The sequence below is a fragment of the Cervus elaphus genome, chromosome 30 (genome assembly GCF_910594005.1).
Source record: "Cervus elaphus chromosome 30, mCerEla1.1, whole genome shotgun sequence".
In the NCBI taxonomy this organism is placed as follows: Eukaryota; Metazoa; Chordata; class Mammalia; order Artiodactyla; family Cervidae; genus Cervus; species Cervus elaphus.
The window spans coordinates 77,376,658-77,401,706 of NC_057844.1; the positions used below are offsets into that span (position 1 = coordinate 77,376,658).

Genomic DNA, 25,049 nt, shown 5'->3' on the forward strand with positions numbered 1-25,049 from the left:
AGAAGAAGCCAGCATCCTTCACAGACTTGAGCCAGGAGCTCATTGATTTCTAAGCAACCATCAGGCTGTCAGTCACTCATCAGAACTGAAGGTTGTCTAGAATTTGCTCAAGGAAATGCACATCAACAAGACCCTCAGGAAAGTAAGACAAGACTATATGAAATTATGCTATGGTTAAGCAAGGACTTAACTAATGTAAATTCAGCTCTCAACCCATAACTAGTTCTGACTGCTCCCTTACCTTCTTCTTTAGGAGCATGACAAGGAATGTGGAAAGTTTAACTTGGCTCTTGGGGATTTTTGCAGCTAAAATACAGATAGCCATTTCCATGATATGAAATACCACATAGTGCTTAATGCGTGAGATGTGTTTATACAGATCCTTTCTGGATTCTGTGATATCAGGAAATCCTTCTCTCTCAACCACTTGACTCACTCAGTTTCTTAATTCATTTTTCAAGCACTGTGTTTCCTAGAAGCACTATGGTTGATTGCTGCTCATCTCCCAATATATTTTGAACTTACCAAGTCTGGAATTTTGTTAAATAGGTCAAAGCGCTTTTTTCTACTTTACCATCTCTTAAGGTGATTTTTGACCAGAACAATTTAGTGATGAGCATCTTTTAGTAAAAGGAAAAACACGTTTGGAAAAGATAATCCATCCAAGGAAATAAAAGGAAGGGTAAGTCCTTCTTAAGTGTTTTCTTTAAATTTTAAAGTTGTCTTTACCGTTGTTGTAGCTGAAATTTTGCCACATGAGGGTCTCATAGCCCATTAGGTGAAAACATTTAGACTGAGAGAACTTCCTTTTGTGACACCATTTAACATACATTTTCTTTTCTTTTAAATATATTTAAGTAACTAATAAAATTGTTTCTGGGCAAACCAAAATGTTCTTAATAACCAAAGTGGAAGTTTTAAATTAATAACATTAATTAAATAATTAAAAAGGGGAGAAATGAGTAAGTAATGCAAAAGGTAATTTGATCAAGACCCCCATAAAAGACGAACATTTTGAGTGAATTAGAGCCTTTCTTGATTACAGCAACAAATTCTAAGAATGAGATCTGCTAAGTCAAATATACATGAGTTACTATCTGTGTATTTTTGGCACTTTAAAGAGCTACCCAATATGCAGGCGTGTCCCTATTTAAAGAAAATCACGAAAACGAAAATCCAGAATTGTAAGCACAGTAATTTAGTAGTTCTTTTCATTATACAATGCATCCCCACCTAATAGAACTTGCTATTCAATTCCTTAAAAAAAAAAAAAACCCAAGCACTTTTAAGGTGTGATTGACTTCAGAAAGAAAAAAGAAAAAAGGAACATCTATTTTTGAACACCTTTTCTGAAGGCCATCCATAAGAATCAGCCACATTCTGCCCTCATTGACATTTCAACCAGGCGGGGCCACGGAACATTTGCTCAAGGCTAATTGCAACTGTCTAGATCCATAATGAAGCCTTTCCTGGATAACCTTTATGAATTACAGTAAGTCAGGCTCCCCTCTGAGTGACTGGCTAGTCGATAAACTTTTCCCTTTGATAGGTTATTAGACGTCCGCGGTCATTGCCCTGATAATATTCCGTTCTCGGCAGAAACCTTTAGTTAAGTGATGACGGCAAGTAGCGCCCTTTGTGATTTCAGGCTCCTGCCACTGTGGAAAGTGTCTTTGTTCTGCTGAAGAATGGTACATTTCGGGAGAATTCTGCGACTGTGATGACAGGGACTGCGACAAACACGATGGACTCATTTGCACAGGTGCCGTATCGACCGACCCTAATCATGCTTTGTCAGAGTCAGCAGCGGAGACCACCCTGCCGCAGACGGCAGGGCAGGGCAGCAGTCCTTGCAATCAAGACCTGCTCTTCATCCAAAGTCACTACAGAAGGGGAGGGGCATTGATTCCCAAATCCAGAAGAATACAAAAGAATAAAGCCAAATTAGGTGGCTTTTGGGAAACTTCACAAAGTAACCCCTCTCCCCTCTTTACACAGATGCTGTTCTGTATGGAAAAGAGAAAACAATGGTCTTGACAACCATTTTACTTTGAACCAGATGTAGGCAATGGAATATTACTTTAAACAGGACCCAGGTGCCGCTTCCAAAGACCATTGGTTGATGTGTTGGTTGTTTGCAAGGAATGGGCTGTGTGTTGAGGGGATGGGAGCAATGAAAAAACTTAGCAGTGTAATAGCTAGTGCTTTCTCGAGTTATTGAATCCTGATAATCAGTTATGTCAATAAAATACATTCCCTTGAATAAGTTACAGGGAAAAGAGACACATATATCTGCTCTCCTCATCTCCAGTGGCAGGTAAAAGATGAAAGCTTCCGTGTGTCATTAAGCTAGACCTTCACTTTCAGTCCATCCCTATGAAACAAGGCTCCTCTTCTACCTGATTCCTCAGCTTACCTCATTCTGTGTCAAGGGACTTGGTAGTTTTCAACATTTATTCATAAGTCAGACATAACTTGCTGTCTACAGGAAAACAAAATTATGACTTGGAAGCCACCTGGAGTGATACAGGATGGTCATTCTTAGATGCTACACTCAGGGTGGCATCAAGCAGCTGCCATTGTGTGAAAAATTAGATTTCCCATAGCTGCTAAATGAGATAAGATGGTTACAGAATAGAATAAGAAACTCTGCAGAGGATGAATGAAATGGCCTAGCTGATGAACAGCTACGGTTTGGAATGACGTATTTTAACGTGGTGCCTTCCCACCATGATGATGACCGCCCTGTGTGCTTTGCTGCAGGGAATGGAATCTGTAGCTGTGGAAACTGTGAATGCTGGGACGGATGGAACGGAAATGCCTGTGAAATCTGGCTCGGCACGGAATACCCTTAACGATTACATGGCAGGGAACCGGGTTCTTCTTTCTTCTCGGCCCTCAGAACGTATAAATGCAGAGGAAACCATGTATAATCACCACTACGACAGGTCAAACAGACTATTGTATGTTTTTCTCTTTCTGAATGCCTGAATGAAATCTGGGTACCCATTAAAAATGAGCTAAGCAAGTTCTGATGTAAATAGCATCAGAAAAAACTTTTCCTACCTTCATTTACATCAGTGGTTCTCAACAAGGGCAAACTTTACCACCCAGAAAATGCTTGACAATAATGTTTACAGGTAATTTTGATGGTCACCCTGGGTGGCATGGAGGGCATGTTGGGGGTGGACATCCAATGGGTGGGCGCCAGGGATGCTGTGAACATCCTCCTGGGGCACAGGACAGCTCCCCGCAACAAAGAATGACCTGACTTCACATGTCAAGGGTGCCTGAGCTGAGAAACATTGAATTAGATGGTTGTTAGAAATGCACAACCCTGTACAAGAAAGACCATATTCGTGTCTAAGGAAAAAATACAGCCTTACATAAATCCATTGATCATATTTTGCCAGGATTCCATATCACTTATCATTTCCATGGAGACATAAGGTATCCAGACACACATAGGATATGGGGCAGAAACTACATCATCAGTGCTTTTGAAAAAAAAAAACAAAAAACCTGGTCATTTTAGCCATTAAGTCATTTGTCTTATCCCCCTTTAGACTCACACAAAAAAAGACTCTCTTAAGATGAAGGAAGATACTATGAAAAATGTACAATTCAACATTTTAAATAAATAGTGACATAACTTGCTTATATTCTGTGTCAGTATATATTTACCTACTGAGGATTAACACCCCCCCCCCAATGAATTTTTATTCAGGGGTATCTATCTTCTATTTCTAGAACATTTTTTAATATTGAGCAGGGGTTACATGTATAAGAATTCTGATTTTTTACTGTTTACTCCATGGTAACTTGCCTTTTAAAAAGACAGCATATAGTTAGATGTATGGTGGGCCTGAAATATACATTCACCTCCCTTAAAAACTCTTATTTGTAAGGATACATTACTTATTGGAAAAGTAGGCTCATGCAAAGAAATCAAGAAATTATATTAAGATAAAAAGTCTCAAAAGCTCAGAGGGTTTAAAAAAAAAATCCAGAAATGCCTGATATAGAAATTACAAGTATTCAGTCAATAATAAGAACAAAATGTTTATTTTCTTAATGGTGAAATTCTGCTCTGTATGAAATTCACATTGAATTATGAAAATGTACAATAATTCAGACTTCCCTTACATATTTACAGTTAAATCTACTTATACACATTAGTTAGGCAACCTTTAATTATTTAGAGCTAATAAAAACCCCACTTTTTTTTTTCTAAAGGCAATTTCTATCTTGTAAAATCCTAGAATAATGTAACAAAATCATTTCCATATTAAGATGAAAAGTTTTCCTTGGAAATTTTACTTGATGATGTAAATATTCTAGAATTGTGGCTTGGACTTTTCTAAGTCACATCACCAAAAATAAGGAAAATATGCATCTGCTGAGTTACTGAAAAATTTAATATTGAAAATTATTTAAGAGAAAATTTAACTGATGCTGATTTTGATAGTACTAATAGTGTCCTCGTACTTTAGTAGGAGATTTATAAAATTGTCACTTCTATCCTGAGATTAAGGAGTGCAACGATGTGATTCTATCTTTAGTCTCATGTATATCAATCAATAGATCAGTTTTTATAAATGAGGGAAATATAAGCTGTGAAGAAGCAATACAGATTATACTCTTTCCTCTGTCTAAACACTTCAACCCTCAAACAAAGCTGTTATTGTTCAGTTGCAATTCTGATGCCTTATGTGATGCTGCACAGACACTCAACTTCATTACCTTATCCAGCCATCATAATTTGTACAAAAGACCTTCAGGTTCCTTTCTTGGAGAACTTTGGTTTCTACAAAGGACCAGATGGTGAATACTTTAGACTTTGTGGGTCACAGACATCTCTCTTACAAATTCTTGTTTGTTTTCATTTAATATTTTAAAGCTGAGAAAACAAAACGAATTCATTCTGAGCTCCTGGACTGTAAGAAACATTGGGAGATGAATTTGGCAGGAGTTTGCCAGCCTCTGCTCTACTGAAACTGCTCTTAGCTTCCTCTCTTATCACATAACCCTCCGTGTGTCTTCTTTTTCTTATCATTCTCTACATCTGTTAACCCTTTTCATTATAGAACCTACAACAAAAGTGCTGTTCTTTTTCTATTTTCATTGAACAAAAATGTCCTTGGCATTCATGTTTTTTTAAGAAAAAAAAATATGGAGAAATTAGTGTATTATAAAGTTCAAAATGTGATTGGTCCAAATTTTTTGACAAAGCTGAAAATATATTTCAGCCCTATTCTGGGGTTCATTTAGCTCGGAATTATTGAACCAAAAGGAAACTACGGCATTAAGTCACATGGTACCTACACGCTAATATTTTTCTTCTAAAACAAAAATATTTTCATTTTACCACTTTCTGTCTGCTGCAACAGTTCTTCTGTGTGTGTATGTATGATTTTGGGTCTCTAGCAATGCGGACATCAATAGAGATCTATGAAGAAGTGATTTAACTTACATGTTTAAGTTGGAGAAAAATAGACATAGTTACGTACAAAGACAAATTTCTACCCTTCTTAGATGTGATTTTGTACTTTGACTCTTGATTCCATTGCTTAGATAGAAACTCCCTCTTCAAAAAAAAAAAAAAAAAGTCAGGGCAAGAATAAACTAATAGTTGGAGGGGAATTTCATTGGCTTATTCAAGTTGGTCGGTAGTTATGGTGGAAATACGTCTATTGGGAACGATACATGTTTGCCAATGGTGTTAGCACCAACCCAGTTTGCTTGGCAAACCATCACTGAGGAATTCTTTCATAAAGGACTTTTGAATAAGAGTCTACAAACATCCTGAAACCTAAGAGAATCACCCTGGACTCTGAGCTAATCTGGATTCTCACCATGCATTGGAAGGAATTGCCTCCACCACTTCAAATGCAAACACAACATGGGGATTAGACCAAATGACAGAGAAAACCAAGAGAAAACAAAAACAAGGCATAATTCAACATTTGTTTGCAGACTCATTATCAAAGCTTTTGAAACCCCACTCAGTATTGAGTCACTTTATAAGCTAACAAAGCTACTCTAAAAAGTGTATTTTACTCCAGAGTACCACAGTTCACATCTGGAGTCTGAGATGCCTGGGTTTAGCTCAACAGCTGTCCCTGGATATAGTCTCCTTCTAAAATGTTCATACTCCCTCTAATATTAGGGAGAGAACTTTAAATGAAGTGGTACATGTCTAACTTTAAAGTCGAGAAGTATTTTTTTCTTGTTTTTTAAAAAAGAGCCAAATCCGATATTGGTCATCCTGAAAACAGCTGACTGTTTTAATGCTTTAAGCATTCATTAAGCAACTGGCCAGGTGTGATAAACTCCTCTTGCACTCCAAAAGGCAAATAGTTAGATGGACCATGGCAGGAGTCTTGTGGGTTCATCATGGCACTTTTGAAGCCAGTCCTGAACCCAAAACACTCAGGGCAAAAGAACATTTGGAGCAAGAACCTCTGAATTCTCCAAGATTTGTAATGGAATGATGCTCAATTCCATTGTACTCTTTATATAGGTTGGACCATTTGCCTCTCTTCTATAATTTTTTCAGGTTAAGTTGTAGCAAAATATTTTAGCAAACATAAGAAAATAAAATGGTATCACTTGAAATATTAAAACAATGAACATTCCAGAGCACTGTTGAGGAATGCGTGAAGCAACAGCTACCATAACAGATCAGCAGACGTAACCCTCCCACACCAGATATGGATGCAAAAGGCATGTGATACTGGAAAGACTCGATAAAATCAACATACGTACATGTAGGTACAGATCACATGGTGGTCTCCAAATACAAATGAATTCCATCAGATTTACTGTACAGAACATCAATGGCGACAGATTGCACTTAAAACAGCAAACTTAGTTTTTGAGGGGGGGAGAAATGGTGGAGTCTTATCCTGGAAAAATAGCAAAAGAGGTATCATCAAAGAGCTAAAATCTTCTTTGGCATGGTAAAGGGGGAGACTGAGTTTACCAAACTTATTTACATGACATTTCTCTATATCTGTGGGTGATGCAATGCCATTTTGTTACATAAAGTTGTTCGATGTTGTTGAATATGCCTTCATATAAATATTTTATTCAATATGTTGTATTTATGAATACAACAAATGATATTAAACACAGAAACTGTACAATGCAGACAAACTCTTTGTATGTAGATTGAATAATACACACCAACGGCTCTTGAAACACAGGTCCTACAACATGCAGTTCATCAGTGCTGTCCTCGTTCCATGCAACAGGTCAGACCAGACACAGAGGAAATGATCTAACTAAATCACAAATAACAAGGACCCCTCTGCAGTACGTCTAAACATATATTAGAAGAAAGTATTTTGACATCCATTCATAGGGATAAATGCCCTTATAGATAACTCATGTGAAAAATAAAACAGAGGTACACATTTACTGAAATCTCATTCATTTACAAAAATAAATCTTGTCATAATTTTAACCAATAAACAAACTTGCAGGAGAGAAAAAGAAACCAGCAAATAGGGCCGATTACCAAAAACATATAGGTGGGGTTTTTGATGTGTGTGTGTGTGTGTGTGTGTGTGTGCGTGTGTGTGTGTACCTGCACACACATGCGCATGGTAGGGTAAGTCTATCTAATTGGAATTTCAAGTTGTTATTCACAGTTTGTCACATATTACGGAGTATATGTCTTCCCCAAAAATTGATTAATGTAATTCATCTAATGTATTTTAACTTAGCCTGTTAAAAATAATAGGCTTTGGAGCAGTGTAATAAGAAATCAAGAGAGGCCAAAAGAATCATTTTGTTGTATTTGTACTTTAGCATTATCGACAATAAATCTACTCAGATGTTATGCTAACTTTTTATTTATTAAAGTGGAATTCAATATGAAAATGAAATAAGCATAAACAGTTAAATTGATAGTAAATCTTTAATCAGCTAAGCAGGCCAAAATTTTTAAAGGCTGGGCAAAGGCTGTCATGGAGACTTAGGAAAGCAGTGACGAAATAATTTCCCAGTAAATACAGTGCGGATGGGAGAAAATGGCAACTGGGTCATCCTTCCACATGGAAAATAGCAAGAGGCCAGTACATGGATCCCACATATAGTTTTCTATAAATGAGGTTCAATTTGGTCTCAATTAACTGTTCAGAGGAGAAAAACATTGAAATTTATTAAGTATACACAGAGTTAACAAATATATTTCCAAACAGTTTAGTATCAAACATTTTGAAACTCTTTAGATCCGACAGTGAACATTTTGCATGGTTTCTTCACTGTGGAGCCAACTATTCCCGGACTTTCTCGTCGCTGTCCTCCCTAACCTCAGAATTCAGCAGTTGGAAATCCCAAAGGAAGTTAAGAAAGCAAAATCAAACAAAAGCAAGAAAACATATATATATATCTCGGATGGACTGAAAACCTGATATTTGAACGTGTTGGTTTGCCTTTATTTTTAATCTAGAATAATTCAACAGACTGCATTCTGAGATCATGGCAAGGCACCACTAACTCAGCTGCTGGGCCATGTGGACCCCAGAAGCTGAGTCAGAGGTATGGACCGGTGAAATACACAGTACCTGACTCAGCATGCTGAGCTAAAAAAAATACTTTTTTTTTTTTTTTTTACCTAATGTGTCCGGTTTAAAAACTTGTCATTAAACACCAAAAATATTAAAGTCTAGTTTATAACTAACGTTTGCATTGCTGCTGCAGGAAAGAACACAACAGCCGCCTTGCCCATGCTCTGCCGAGTATGAGTGGAACGCAGCCCAAATTGGGGATGGTGTTAAGTTTGGTTCATTAAAAACAGGAAGGATTCTCTATCTGAGATGGATTTAGGTAGCGCAATTCTTGTAGGTTGTTAATTATTTTTTTCCTTTTTTTGTTCCCAAATAATGAGGATTCATAGATGAAAAATGAACCTTAATCAGGCCTACAAGGCCTACAGAGTTCTTTTGACCCACTTTCTCAAAAACCAGTGGGTCTTGCTCGCTGGGCAAGGCAAATGTTACCATTACCAGTAAGCTTGTGATATGTATAAAACACACACACACACACACACACAAAGAAACTAAGGGGGATGTCAAACCCAGATCATAGAGCGCTTCCCATGTCTGCGTTTGACCCCGTTTCTCAGCCCGGCCACGCGGGCCTCGGGAGCACAGTATCTGCTACTGGACGGGGCGTATATGTGTGTTTCATCAGTTGTGTGAGCCGGAGACCACAGTCCTACTCTTTACAGATGCAATTTGTCATAATAGATTTAGAAGGCTTTCTGTTTCCCTGATTGCTGTCCCAACTAAGCCAACCGCAACAGTTAAGATTGAGAGGAACACCATCCCTACAAAAGGTCACAGACAGTAGAGCCAGCAGCCCTAGAAAAAATAAAGGGGAAGAAGAGAACTCCAGAATAGCACAGGTTTACAGCATCTAACTAGAAATTTACTCAAGAATATCTGTGTGCTACAAAAATCGAACTGAAACACATGGATTTCGCCGAAACGGGACTCAAAAAGGAATATGGGTAGCTGTCAGCAGGCAAGGTGTCGAGTGGACTGGTGAAGGAGGTCATTCACATGAAGTGTCACAGTCACAGAAAAGATATTAAAAAGGCATTCCATATCTGGTAGGGCATTCCATGGTCTGAGTTGAGCTGGTTGTCCAGGTGTCTTCTTCTTGTGGGGGGGCGCAACGCGTTGAGATTTATCCCACTTGCAACCAAGGAGTTCGGGCCAGTGGGGAGCAGCCTACCCCCAGCGGCTCCGGGGCCCGCGGAGGGAGCGGGAGGGTCTGGCCGGGATAAATGGCTCAACAGCGCTCGGGGGGCGACTCAGTCACAACACCTGTGAGGGTCTGGCTATGTCGTCTTACTTTTGTTGACTGGCTTGCCTCCATTCATGATGGCCGACGCGCTCGTGCTTTTACTCGGCGTCACCCCGGCCTTCGGGACCGTTTCTCCGACGTCATGCAAAGATGGTTCTCGGTACATGGCAACTAGTGACGGGAAGGGGGAGGAGGGCAGAAAAGGAGATGTTACCTGGTTAGGTTCACGCGCAGACCCCCGCTGGAGGCCCAGTCCTCTTTTTTCCCAGAAGTCAAGTAACCCCGTCGACAGGGAATTCCTGTTTTAAAGAAGTAAAATCCAGCCCCTGAACAGAAAGTATGACTTCCTTTGCATTTTCTGGTTTTGTGTCTCCAAACAGTGCACATGGGTGTGCCTGGATTTTTGTTGAGGAGAGAAGGTTTAAATGGGGGATGCGCGCGCACACACACACAGACACACACACACAGACACACACACACACCCACCCCCCCGCCCACCCAGGCCACAGGAAGTATGTGAGAATGGCAGGCATTTAATCCAGTTCTCTTTGTTCAGGGAGAAAAATTCAGACCTTCCTTCCACTACATGCTGGCAACACATGGACACTCGTTCCCACTCATCTTCTCCAGTCTAGGTCTTTAGGTCATTAAATTCAAACTCTCAAGTGATTAAAAGGCAACATGGTCACACTATGTCAGCTTCAAAGCCGTACAAAGCAACAGGCAAAGCCAGAAGCTTCTGGAGCTCATTGTTTAGATTTTCTCTCCTGCCACTCATGCACAGACCTGCTTAAATAACTGAAGGCAAGTGTGAGGCGCTTTATATTTTTATGCCTCATTTTCAGATATAATACTGAAAATCTGTAATTAATATCCTATAACAAAGGCCCATCTAGTCAAGGCTATGGTTTTTCCAGTGGTCATGTATGGATGTGAGAGTTGGATTGTGAAGAAAGCTGAGCACCGAAAAATTGATGCTTTTGAACTGTGGTGTTGGAGAAGACTCTTGAGAGTCCCTTGGACTGCAAGGAGATGCAACCAGTCCATCCTAAAGGAGATCAGTCCTGGGTGCTCATTGGAAGGACTGATGCTGAAGCTGAAACTCCAGTACTTTGGCCACATCATGCGAAGAGTTGACTCATTGGAAAAGACCCTGATGCTGAGAGGTATTGGGGGCAGGAGGAGAAGGGGACGACAGAGGATGAGATGGCTGGATGGCATCACCGACTCGATGGACATGAGTTTGAGTAAACTCCAGGAGTTTGTGATGGACAGGGAGGCCTGGCGCTGCAATTCATGGGGTTGCAAAGAGTCGGACACGACTGAGCAACTGAACTGAACTGAACTGAACTGAAGGCAGAAGTGCATAATGGCAAGAGGATCACTGGGACTGACATCCCAGGAGGCTCCAAGGAATTGAGTAGTATCTGGTGACATCACTGATTCCAGTAGTTTATGTGGTTTTGTTAGAAAGGGATCCTAGGGAATCCTGGGAAAGGAAATTCTAGACTGACTGGCGCTTGGAGAAAATGAGCTGACTTAAAATCTTCTGCCATCAGAAACACAAGTAAATTAGAGCTGTCCAACCTGCTTTTAGGGTTTTGAAAGCTGATATTTTATGAAGATACCTTATGTTTCATTAGGATGAACCACCACATGCATATATACACACATACATGTATATACAATAAAGTATACAAATCTTAAATGCACAATGTAAGTAGACACCTATGGGACCACCACCCAGAGCAAGATAAGAGACATTTCCAGCCTTCCATGAGGGCCCCTTGTGGCCATGGCAGAGTCATGGATGTGGAAGATAAACATGTACTACATCATGATCAGGATAACGCACACATGACACTCACCTTCCAATGGCTTGGGTAGAAAATGAGCTGCTGGTTTGGTTTTCTTTACTCTGTTTCCTTTCATAACTTGCCCTTCTTTATTCAATCCCAAAAACCAGGCTCTGCCAGATTCCTGTTGTCTGTACAGCATAGATGAGTAGATTACATAATAGTTTTCAAAAACAGATTCTTTAAACTTGCACTCAGGGGTAAAAAGTTCCTGTTGAGAGAAGAGGAAGAAATGAAGGTTAGAGGAAGGGGTGGGAGCTTCCTTGTGTTTCCTCTTCCTTCTTGCAGAAACTCGTCTAGGATGGCCGACCAGGCAGCACTCGGGCATGGATGACCAGATGTTCCTCTTCCTATAGGTGTCAACTTTTATCAACACACAATGTGTCGAGAAGAAGCTGCTGCTTTGGGGAAAAAATATATATGTACATATGTATGGGGCTTCCCAAGTGGCGCTAGTGGTAGAAAATCTGCTTGCCAATGCCAGTGCAGGAGAAGTAAGAAACGTAGTTTCCATCCCTGGGTTGGGAAGATCCCATGGAGAAGGAAATGGCAACCCACTCCAGTATTCTTTCCTGGAGAATCCCATGGACAGAGGAGCCTGGTTGGCTACAGTCCATAAGTCGTAAAGAATTGGACACGACTGAACTGACTTAGCACACACTCATGTATGTATGTATGTATATAGGCAAAACTATGGATGTCCTCTAATCAGAAAATAGAAGACAGGAACAATAGTATTCGGTTGAACAAGATACAATTCAAGCAGGGTATAACTGGAAACAGCACGTTAAAGTACCACCCTGCGCATGCCTTTGTGCTGAGTGGCTTCAATCACGTCCAACTCTGTGGGACCCCACGGACAGGAGCCCGCCAGGCTCCTCTGTCCATGGGATTCTCCAGGCGAGAATACTGGAGTGGGTTGCCATGCCCTCCTCCAGGCGGTCTTCCAGACCCAGGGGTCAAACCCATATCTCCTTTGTCTCCTGCATTTTCAGGTTTCACCACTAGTGCCACCTGGGAAGCCCAGCACCCTGTATTCACAATAAATTTAAAAAATAATAATAATATTGGGTTGGTCAAGAGGTTACTTTAGGTTTTTATGCAACATCTTGTGGAAAAACCCAAATGAACTTTTTGGCCAAACCTCTAAAAGATATATTGAAGGTATTTGCTAACGTATTTTCAATATTTCTGTAGGAATTATTATTCCATGATAATCTAACAGTTCCCAATTGTTCACTGGATCACTGATATTATAGGATGACATGTTTTACCTACAAAGAGACAGACTGACACCTCAAACTAAACCCCTGGCAATCAGTTGGCACACAAGCTAGCCCCTGAAGCTGAGGCCAGGGGTCATGTTAGCTGGTCGTAGAGACAGGAGCTGAAAACCACGACCTAACCCATGGTCTGGAGTCGTCCTGGAGCTCTTCAAGAGAACCGTCAATAGCTGTCATGACTAAATTCCCTCCACATACTTTGAAACAGCACAATGAGCTAACATGACCACCATGATCTACATCAACTGATGAATAACACACAGTTGCTACTTTACGACTATCATTAATAATACAAATATTCATAGATGAGTTTTATATACTTATAGAAGTTAACCTACAAAAGCATTTCTGATAGACTTCTTTGAAAAATAATTTAAAAATGCCACCTTCCTAGTTGCATATCATGGAAGTCACTTAACTAGCTTTTGTGGCTATTTTATGTAGGCTCAACACTGTGCTATTTCATGTTTGTGAAATACTGACGCAAAGCAGACCTTTATTGTCATAATCTTTTTGAAAATATCACGTACTAAAATGTTTTTCACCTTAATAGATTTTTATGACTGCTGAAAAATGGTAACTTTGTTTTCTTTTAAAGAAGTTATTTTCTATACACATTCTGAAAAACACATCATTTAGGGTCTAAAAATATAAAACCTTTAAGAGTTAAAATTATGCTAACCATAATAAGGGGCATGACATTGTTGCCTGTAGAAATGTTCTTTAAGTATTTCCCATGAGAGTGTTAATTATCAAGTGGTGTCTCTTGCAGGATATAATTTATTCAGAGTGCGCCATAACTTTAATTCAATGAAAGTTAAATTGTTTTCCAAGGGGAACAGGTTTTGTTAATGGCAGATGCTTTTCATGACAAAGATGACAGTTGCAGTGATTAATTTGATGAGATTAAAATAGCAGAAAGATAGGTTTAGCCCCTCCCAAAGGAATTTATGTAGCCCTCATTTGAATAAGGTACCATCTGAAAAAGTGTTCTGTTCTTCCACTAAGTTTTATTTCTCCAAATGTCCTATTAGTTCTCTCACTAATAAGTGATAGCCTTGGTAAGTCAATCTCCAGGCCCTGAACAGAATAAAGACTGATAAAAGGGTCCAAGTTCACACATTTGTGGTGAGGTAAGGAAAATAAAATGGAATGCTCTAAATCTGGCTTATCATCAAAAGATTAATAAATATAATATTGGTTGAACATGGATCTTCTGGGACAAACAGATTAGAACTTGGCATGTTCTTTGTCATTTTATTGAGACAGGCCAAGGCATCCAAAGGGCTTCCCTGGTGACTCAGAGGGTAAAGAATCTACCTGCAATGCAGAAGACCCAGGTTTGATCCCTGGGTCAGGAAGATTGCCTGGGGAAGGGACCAGCAACCCACTCCAGTATTCTTGCCTGGAGAATTCCATGGACAGAGAAGTCAGGCAAGCTGCAAAGAGTTGGACATGACTGAGCGACTAACTCTTTCACTTCACTTTCAAGGCATCCAAGCATAAAAATAAAACCTAAAGCAAGTTTTATTGTTAAAAATCTGTCTTAGAATCAACTGGGAGTGGGTTTGGCAAAGGCTGACCCAGTTGATCATTCAGGCAGGGAGAGCAGCTGGCACCTGCTGGCTAAGATATTGGGTCTCTACCCGTAGCCTTCCCTTATTAAGAGGATCATAGAAGACTGATCTTAATCTCCAGGAAGACTGACCTCCAGCTTTGGAAACGCAGGTCCACAGAGCAGTCAACCCTCCCTTACATGGATCCAATCCCTAGTGCTGTGATGTATGAAATATGGAGGATGCTGGTTGCCTTGCATCGTCAGTTAGAAATGTATTATTTCTACTTTAATTTGACGAAGTTGAATATGAAAGATAATGAAGACCCTTGACTCAGAAGAAGTCTTGTATTCCCAGAGTGTCCCTCAGTATGGTGGTGCTAGTGGTAAAAAACCCACCTGTCAATGCAGGAGACACAGGAGACATGGGTTCAACCCCTAGGTCGGGAAGATCCCCTGGAGGAGGGCACCCAGTATTCTTGCCTGGAGAATCCCGTGGACAGAGGAGCCTGGTGGGCTACAGCCCATGGGGTCACACAGAGTCGGACACGATTAAAGTGACTTAGCACGCACCTTAGTATACCTCTGACACTAAGTCTTTTTTTTTTTCCTTTTTTTTTTTTTTATTATTATTATTTTTTTTCCAGTGGGTTTGTCATACATTGATATGAATCAGCCATAGATTTACACGACACTAAGTCTTTTTAGATAAAATGTTTGCATCTTAGCACTCCGAGGAAGTCAATAACACATCCTTTCTGCAAGCTGTGGCAGTGACTTCACAGGGAGGTGATTCAGTCTTCCACATTACAGCCAAAGCTTTCAGGCAGTTGTGCTGGTGGAGACTGGTCAGTACTTTTTCACCCTTCTTTATTCTCGGTGAAATAATTACTGCATATACACATACTCATATGCACACACACGCACTACATTTAAGGCTACTATTGTCTAATGCTCTTTGCTAGACTTTTTGAGGATTTAATCTGCTTGTGAAATACTGGAGTTAAAAACAACCCCCTCATTCTCAGGAGAATCGGTAGGATTAATGGAAACTGAGATTGGTAACTACTCATAAGGGACAAATATACTTTTAATTTGCAAGTGGGAGACAGAGTGATGGTGAACAACATCTGTGGATCCAGACTGCCTGGGGTCAATCTTGACCCTACCCTTTCCTTGCTGTGTGTCCTTGGGAAAATTACTTAATCTCTGGGCTTCAGTATTCTCATCTCTAAAATGGGTACAAAAATCACAGGATAAGGAACTTCCCTGGTGGTCCAGTGATTAAGAATCCATCTGCCAGTGCAGGGGACACAGGTTCTATCCCTGGTCCAGGAAGATCCCACATGCCGTGGAGCAACTGAGCCTAGGCACCACAATTACTGAAGCTCAAGCGCCTAAAGCCTGAGCCCCAACACAAGAGGAGCCACCTCAATGAGAAGCCCACGCGCCTGCAAGAGAGAGCAGCCCTCACTCGCAGTAACTAGGGAAAGACCATGTAGCAACGAAGACTCAGCACAGCCAAAAATAAACAATAAATAACTAAATAAATAATCATAGAATAATAGAATGGTTGGAGGAACCGAGTCACACCATTGCGGACTCTAGGCTCTTTCTTCGATCTTGAAGCTGCTCAAGTACAACACCTGCAGGCCTGCTGGGTGTAGCCCAGCAGAGCACACGTGAGGATCAATGCCCCTCACTTAGTCTCGGAGTTGAGCAGACAGACAGACGGAGTGGCAGAAAAGATGACGGTTCTCATGGGGAAACAAAAGCCTTGGATCTTTAGTGATCTGGTTTTTCAAGGAATAAAAAACCCCAGATTTCTAGATAAAAATCTCCTGTGTATGTTGGCAGCTATTTGTTTGTTCCTGCTTTTTGTTTTTCAATATAGTGTGTATCAAGGATCCGAGATGGCCTCCTGAACACACCAATTTGAGACCCCCTAGTGTGGACCAGCAAGAGAACTAAGGAAGGAAGGAACCCCAGGAGGCTTGTCAACACAGCCCTAACCTGACGGATGGTTTTTAAATGATTGAGCAATACCACGATTGTGCCAGAGAGACATTCTACAGCTGGCAATGATAACACGAGAAGACGTATTTAAATTTGAGCTCAGCTATAAACTCTTTGAAACTGCCAAAATGAAATAGATAAGGAGTTTGGTATGTCTTCTTCTCCTCCTTCCAGACTATATTTAGAGCCACCAACACCACCACAACAAAAATCAACAGCGCTAGAGTCCCAGCAGAAGCTTAAATATTAATTTGTAACTTTGCCAAATGAAATCATTGAATCACAGAAGAGAAAAAAAACACAACAATTAAACAAAAATTTCATATCTCCTTTTCTGTTGTGGTTGTTTGGAAATGAAAGCACCATCTGTGGTGTACTTATTATCTTAACAGTAGCAGCAGAATTCCTCTTTGGAGGGAAACGTCTTTGTTTAGGAAAATACCGTGATGGGCCATTTGCATGCAGCAAGCTAGGCTTCTCCATTCAGAATGAGAGAGGCGGTGGGGGGAAATAGAGGGCCCATGTTCCACAATTTGTAACCAATGAGTAAGCCATAAACGCAGATAAATCAGCATAATCCTAACCTAATAGCTAACAGTAACCTTGAGAATCTGACTCAGTGGTTGGCAAACTACAGTCCATGGGCCAAATTCATGCTACAAAGTACAGAGGAGAGTTGAGATTACATGACCTGTAAAACAGCAGTATTTACTGTACGGCCCTTTGCTAAAAAACTTTGCCTGATCTAAAGGTAAATTAGGGTAAAGGTAAACTCTGATCTAAAGGTAAATTAGGGTAAAGGTAAACTCTGATCTAAAGGTAAATTAGGGTAAAGGTAAACTCTGATCTAAAGGTAAATTAGGGTAAAGGTAAACTCTGATCTAAAGGCAAATTAGGGTAAAGGTAAACTCTGATCTAAAGGCAAATTAGGGTAAAGGTAAACTCTGATCTAAAGGTAAATTAGGGTAAAGGTAAACTCTGACCTAGAGGTAAATTAGGGTGAAGGTAAACTCTGACCTAGAGGTAAATTAGGGTAAAGGTAAACTCTGATCTAAAGGTAAATTTCGAGGACTTTCCAACCTAGGGAACTGGGGGAGGAGTCATTAAACTAGTTGCGGATATTTCCAAATGAAGTCTGGATTGCACTTTTTTTCATATATACACATGCAGACCATTTGAATCAGTATTTTCCTCAGTGTTTCAGCCCTGGAAAAGCCTTTAAGGTATGTTTTGAGTCTGGGCTTCCTGTGAAAGTGCTTGGCTATGTCATAGTCCACAATCCCTTGAGTTACTACACCTCTTTTGTTTTTTTTTTTTTTTTTACACCTCTTTTGTTTTTATCTCTGACTATATTAAAATTGTTGATTTGTTGCTTAGTCACTAAGTCGTGCCTGACTCTTTCTGACCCTGTGGACTATAGCCCTCCAGGCTCCTCTGTCCATGGGGTTCACCAAGCAAGAATACTGGAGTTGGTTGCTATTTCCTTCTCCTGGGGATTTTCCAGACCCAGGGATCAAATCCGAGTCTCCTGCATTAGCAGGCAAATTCTTTACTACTGAGCCACAAGGGAAGTCCTCCTGTTACTATACAGAACAAATTAATAAATGATCATGAAATATTAGTAAATATTGATTAAATTGGCATCATTCATAAGCTTACTATTATTTTTATGATTAGAATAAAAATTTATTAAAGCAAGAAAATGGAAACATATATTTACAGTGTATCTTTAAATAAGAAGTTTTAAGATTGTAGTTAAAATATATGGGAACTGGTTCTATAATGTTAAATCTGTTTTCTCCAGAATATAGACATGAATAAATTCCTAAAATAATAATGCATGCAACATGAACAGATGGTATCAGTGCTATATATATTAGCAAAACTACCACAAAATAAATATGCTTAAAGAAGTATTAACCCAACCATATACCATTCTCACAATTTGTTATGGCTTAACAATGGATGCCTAATAAGACTACTAATAATGGCATTATTGTGTTAATAACTACAGGGCTTCCCAGTTGGTGCTAGTGGTAAAGAATCTGCCTTCCAATGTAGGAGACACAAGAGACACAGGTTTGATCCCTGGAGAAGATCCCAGGGAAGATCCCCTGGAGAAGGAAATAGCAACCCACTCCAGTATTCTTGCCTGGAGAATCCCATGGACGGAGGAGTCTGGTGGCTATAGTCCATAGGGTCACAAACAGGTGGACACAACTGAGAGACTGAGCATACATAATTACAGATAACACTTAAATTGTGCATAATTCTGTGCCAAGGACTGTTCTATACATTTACCTAATCAGCTAACTATTCCACACTATAATCTATGAGATTGGTAAAGTGCCCTCATTTTAGAAATGAAGAAAAGGAGCCCAGAGGGGTTAAGCAATTTGCCCAAGTACATTTATTTTCATCAAGATGAATAATTTAGCTATTCCTATCCATTTATCATTCAACTGAACAGAGGTACTTTATTTTCAAGTTTAATCATTAAAAAAATGTTTTTTAATGTATAGTTTGTTTTTAATTGTAGGATAATTACTTTACAATAGTGTGATGGTTTTTGCCATACATTAATGTGATCAGTTGCAAAAATGGGCTGAATTCTTCACCCTCCCCTGAATCAAAGGTCTTGAGCATGTCATTTGACTTGTCTTCTCACTGTGAGCTGAGGGGGAGAGGGCAGAGGCTTGTGAGGCACGTGTTCAATTGGGTTTGCCCTCTCAGTGTCCTCCACTGCCCCGAGAGCACGCCTGGGCTAGCCTGCTGGAGGAGGGACACGTGGAACATAGCCAAGTTGCCCAATGTAAAGTAGCCTGTTTCCAGACAGGTGATCAAGTCCTACCAACATCAACAGAGCCACCTAGCCCAGCTCCATATGACTCAGGATGCACAAGGATTATACACTTAATTGTTATATCCTACTTCAGCGGTCATTGTTGGCTACCTGGTATCATTAAGAAATTGATAACCCATACAGATCGTTATTCATTCAACTGAATTATTTATTCAGTGAAAACACAGGAAATATGTACCTTAGGGCTTTCTTGGTGGCTCAGTGGTAAAGAATCCACCTGCCAATGCAGGAGACATAGGTTCAACCCCCAGTCTGGGAAGATCCCACGTGCCTCGGAGCAACTAAGTCTGTGTACCGCAACTATTGAGCCAGTGTTTTAGAGGTCAGGACCGCAACTACTGAAGCCCAAGCGCCCTAGAGCCCGTGATCCACAAAAGTAGCCACTGAAATGAGAAGCCCAAGCATCACAACCAGAGAGCAGTCCTCACTCACCACAACTAGAGAAAAATCCACACAGCAATGAAGATCCAGCACAGTCAAAATAAATGCATAAGATTATTTTTAAAAATGTACCTTATATAGCTACTCTCTATCTACATCTAACTACAGGTGAAAACAAATATAAATGGAAAATAGTAATTGATATATGCTATCACCTTGGCAGAAGTGTCACATGTCTTAGGATATAATTGTTAAGGAGGAAAAAGTAGAATAAAAGAGTTAAAAAAAGAAAAAGAACAAGAATACATAGGAATACTTAAAATGAATCTCTTCTCCTCTTCACCCAAGGCATACACACCTTCCCCCACCACTGAATGATTAAAAAAACAAAAGAAATTTGTACATGCCTTTACAAGCTTTTTCTACTTTCTTTCCTTTAAGCTCCACTTAAGTAAGTTAGACCTTCCCTTAAAATTTTTGTGTGTGTTTGCATTGTGGATTTTTCCTAATAAAAATGTGCTCAGTCAAAAACCACTTGCATAAATAAAAACCAAACCACACAAATAATCAAAAGTATCCATTTATCCAATCTATAAAATGCAAGCTTCCATAGAAAAAATGAATTAGAAGTAGGTTCTGAAATACTCCTAAAATGTCATATTTGTTGAAAAATATTAACCTGTATCGAGCTTTATGATTTTTAGAGCCCACTCACATATATTTTGTTTGATATATTTTGCAGTTAAAAATGCTTTGAGAAGAAGAATAGCATGATCCCATGTCAGAGATGATGATTTTAAGACTCTGAGGGCTTAGGTCCTCATAAGGAATGATGGCTGTTTGTGTGATATTTTATGTACATATCGCTGCTACTGAGCAACATTTATTAATAACAACAATGTTGAAAACAGGAGCCAAAGGTAAGGGGTTTCCCCCTCACCCAGAATACCAAATAAATCATTTTACTGGAATAAAAGAGGTCAGTAATAAGAAATCACCAACACTAACAAAAAGAAAAAAGGAAAAAGAATCATCATCAACATGAACATGTGGAATACAGAGGAGGCTAATGTGGTGCTGAAATGAAAACCCGAGGATTGTTTTCCTTTGATTTGATTTTATTAGCTAGAAACACACTGGCCATGAGTCCCCAGATTCTGGTTGCAAGTTGTTTGATAATTCCAAAGGTTACACAAAAGGGCAGATATAGACCACTGAAGAGAAAGGTCAGGAAAGTCAGAAAACAGGCAACAGCCACACTCTGTGGGAGGAAGAGTGACGAGCGAGAGGAAAACGTCTACCTATTGGCTAAACGACTTTACCCAGATGAAGGCAACACCATGAAGCTCAGTCCTGCTGTGGATTTAATTGCATAATTAGCACTGAATTATTTTCATGTTATGTTATGAATTTTACAGGCAAAAATAGATTGTTTTACTTTCCAGGTTGTTGGTTGAGAGTATGACACTAGGAAATGGGAATAATTATATTATTTAAAATTAATTAAAATGTATATATATGTATATACACACGTATGAAAAATGAAAGGGTCAGTCACTCAGTCATGTCTGACTCTTTGTGTAAATGCTCAACTTTCTGTCCTAGATATTATATAATAAATTTGAAAATTTAAATACTGTGAACACACATGGTAACAAGTTTCCATTATTCTGTAGTTAATAATGTCTAAAATTCACACATCTATTTATCCAAACTGGATAAATAAATGCATGAACTTTAGACTTTATATTCTGACCAGTCACTGTTCTTGACCTAGAGATACAACTATGAGCAAAAATGATATAGTTGGTCGTCTTAAGGCATGACGGTTTAGTAGAGGAAACAGTTAGTTACACTACTGATCATATCATTACAAAAGAAGACAAATTCTTACAAGAAAAGGAGTTATTTCTGTGAGAACACATAATAAACAAGTCTGACCTAGCCTGAATGGGTAAAGAAAAAAACATTGAACTCTGAGCTGAGATCTGAAACATCCCTGTGAGTTAGCTAGGCTTAGAGCAGGATAAGGGCTTTCCTGGTGGCTCAGCGGGAAAGAATCTGCCTGCATTCAGGAGACTTGGGGTCAATCCCTGGGTGGGGAAGATCTCCTGGAGAAGGAAATAGCAACCCACTCCAGTATTCTTGTCTGGGAAATCCCATGGACAGAGGGAGCCTTGAGGGCTACAGTCCGTGGGGTTGCAAGAGTTGGATAGGACTCAATGACTAAAGAACAGAGCAGGATAAAGAATATTCCTGGAGCGACTTGCCTGGTGGTCCAGTGGTTAAGACCTCACCTTCCAATGCAGGGGATGAAAGTTCAATCCCTGGTTGGGGAGCTGAGACCCCACATGCCTCGTGGCCAGAAAACCAAAACATAAAACAGCAGTAATATTGTAAAAAATTCAATAATGATTTTTAAAATGGACATTAAAAGGAAAAACTTAAAAAGTACATTTCTGGAGAGGGCAACATGGCGTGCAAAGGGCCTGGGGCAGGAACAGACACAGATTTTAGAGGACAAAAAGAAAACTGAAATTGGAATGCAGAGTGTGAAAGAGACAGCAGTAAGAGCTGGGGTCTGGGTGCTAAACATGTGCCAAACTGGGTGGTCACATGAAGAGTTTGGGGCTTTCCCTAAAAACAATGGAAGAGCATTAAAAGGTTTTATGCAGGAGCATGTCAAAGTCGGGTTGGCATTTGGAAAGACCACTCTGGCAAAAGTGTGAAGAATGGAGAAGAGAGCCAGTTTGGATTTAAGGATGCCGGCTGTTCACTTCAGTACCGGACGCGGATGTCGGCAGTGGAGACGGAGAGAAAAGGGCAGTCTGGGGAAATATTTAGGAGGTCAAATGGTCAAGACCCTGTGACTGTAGATGGTGGCTGAGGGAGAAAGAATGTCAAGCACAACGTGTAGGTTTTTTGCTTATGGAACTGGGTGACATTTGGTGTGTGTTCACTGCTGTTTTTGAAAGGTCAAATGCTGTAGTTCTTGGGCGAAATAAAGCTTCTGTGTATAACATAAGTTTCCATGGTGCTTTCTGTCCTTTTATAGGGTATTATTTCATGTATTTAGAGAGTAACTTTCTGCAATGTTCTATTTAAATCAGTTATCTTAGGACTAAGGACTTGTTTGTAGGTATGTCACAGAGTGTGTTTTCAAGAGTTTCACTTTCATATTAGTAGAGCGGAGCAACATTACATTAGCAATCACAAAACAGAGCTTCCTGTGTTGTGCTGAAGACCTGAGAGGCAGAGTCTAGAAGTTTGCATGTCCTTTGCAGCTGTTCAGTCATTGGCAACCCCACTGTTGTTGCTATTTAGTCGCTAAGTCATGTCCGACACTTTGCAACCCCATGGACTACAGCACGCCAGGCTTCCCTGTCCTTCACTATCTCCCAGAGTTTGCTCAAACCCATGCCCATTGAGTCGGTGATGCCATCCAACCATCTCATCCTCTTTGGCCCCTTCTCTCTTGCCCTCAGTCTTTGCAGCCCCATGGACTGAAGGAACAGCCAATCCTGCCTCAAAGAAGGAGAGAAGCTTTTTAAATGTGATGCTATTTAGCTAGGCTTTGAAAGCTGAGTCAGGGTTCGTGAAAGTGAAGAAGAAAGATAAAAACAGCCAATTTGGAAGGAAAAGAACTGTATTCTATAAATTATAAGAAGCTCTTTGAGGTAAGAGTCCTGGGTGAGTGGCTGGAAGCTAAGCTCTGTGTGGAGAAGTGAATCTGCAAGACAGAAAATCATATTGGCCACGCCGTGGGATCGTGACTTTCTAATAAGCAGAGGTGAGCTCCGGAGATGTCCAAGAAAACAGATGATGTCCTGAGAATGTTTTCAAAAGGTAACTGACTGTGTGATGCAGCAACATGTTCCTCGCTATCTTACCCAGATGTGCTGAAATTTGCATCCTCGCAGAGACCTGCATAGGATGTTTATAGAGACTTTATTTGTAATTCCCAAATGTTGGGAGCAACCAAGGTGGCTTTCAATAGGTGGATGTATAAGCAAGCTGTGGTAAATCCATATGTCAACTACACACGGGCGCTTGCCAAGGGCATTTGCCATCTGCCTCTGCGGAGGCTGAATCCTGAGATGCTGCAGCTGCTGACCTTCAACTTGTCCTGAAGGGAGTTCAGTGTGGAGAACGAGGCTCTTTGTGTTCCAGGAAAACTGGTGGAATAGGTCTTTAGATAGTTACACATTTTCAGGAACTGATTTCATAAGCCCAACCCTTGCTTGCATCTTCTCATTCTTCATCTTTTTCTCTAGAAAAACACTAAATGCCTTCATGCTGACATCAGCTCCTCGAGACTAGCAAGAAACCTTTTTGTAAGATAAGTGCTTGATTGCATGAACTCCCCCTTCACCCAAATCACATATAAACATGTCCTCCCCACCCCCCCCCCCCACCCCGGCCTCTTTGGAGCAGTTTCTCAGAACTGTCTGAGATGCTGTCTCCTGGGCAGCAGTCCTCATTTTGCCCCCAAGTAAAACTTAACTTGCAACTCCCACGTGATACATCTTTTTTAGTCAACACACACAATGGAATATTATTCAGCAATAAAAAGAAATGATCAAGTCATGGGGTATCTTAAATGCCTATTAGTAAATGAAAGAAGCCAATCTGCAAAGGATGCTTAGTGTATGATTCCAACTCAATGACATTCCTGAAGAGGCACAATTATGGAGAGAGTAAAAAGGTCACTGGCAGTGAAATTATCCATATGATAATGATACATTATCTAGATGACATTGTATATCTCCTATATTTACCAAAATCCATAGAATGTGCAAAGACTAAATTCAATGTAAACTATGGACTTTAGCTCATAATGCTTACATGTTTGCTTGCTCAGTTGTGTCCAACTCTTTTGTGACCTCATTGAGTGTAGCCCACGAGGCTCCTCTGTCCATGGGATTTCTCAGGCAAGGATGCTGGAGCAGGTTGCCATTTTCTCCTCCAGGGGGATCTTCCCCAACCCAGGAATCAAACCCACCTCTCCTGTGTCTCCTGCATTGACAGGCAGATTCTTTACCACCAAGTCACCTGGGAAGCCCTTAGTTTATAGTAGTATACCAATATCAGTTCATCAATTATAAAATACATATTATAGTAATCTTAGATGCTAATAATAAGGGAAACTTTTGGGGGTAGGGGTAACTTGGAACTCTACTTTCTGCTTACTTTTTCTATAAACCTGCTACTGCTGCTGCTGCTAAGTCGCTTCAGTCGTGTCCGACTCTGTGCGACCCCATAGTCGGCAGCCCATC

General features: G+C 40.1%; 2 protein-coding genes across 5 annotated transcripts in view; one reads left to right on the forward strand and one right to left on the reverse strand.

Moving 5' to 3' along the window:
* Nucleotides 1-3,660, forward strand: part of ITGBL1 (integrin subunit beta like 1) — a 211,905-nt gene extending 208,245 nt beyond the window's left edge. For both annotated transcript variants that reach the window (XM_043891530.1, XM_043891531.1), the window contains 2 exons: nucleotides 1,649-1,762; nucleotides 2,764-3,660. In XM_043891530.1, coding sequence (XP_043747465.1) covers nucleotides 1,649-1,762; nucleotides 2,764-2,855 — 206 coding nt within the window. In that variant the 3' untranslated portion in view covers nucleotides 2,856-3,660. The remainder of the gene's footprint in view (nucleotides 1-1,648; nucleotides 1,763-2,763) is intronic.
* Nucleotides 3,661-7,905: 4,245 nt separating this feature from the next.
* FGF14 (fibroblast growth factor 14) overlaps nucleotides 7,906-25,049 on the reverse strand; it is a 600,641-nt gene continuing 583,497 nt past the window's right edge. For all 3 annotated transcript variants that reach the window (XM_043891532.1, XM_043891534.1, XM_043891533.1), the window contains exons 4-5: nucleotides 11,688-11,886; nucleotides 7,906-9,990 (exon numbers count right to left, since the gene is read on the reverse strand). In XM_043891532.1, the coding sequence (XP_043747467.1) occupies nucleotides 9,854-9,990; nucleotides 11,688-11,886 (336 nt within the window). In that variant the 3' untranslated portion in view covers nucleotides 7,906-9,853. The remainder of the gene's footprint in view (nucleotides 9,991-11,687; nucleotides 11,887-25,049) is intronic.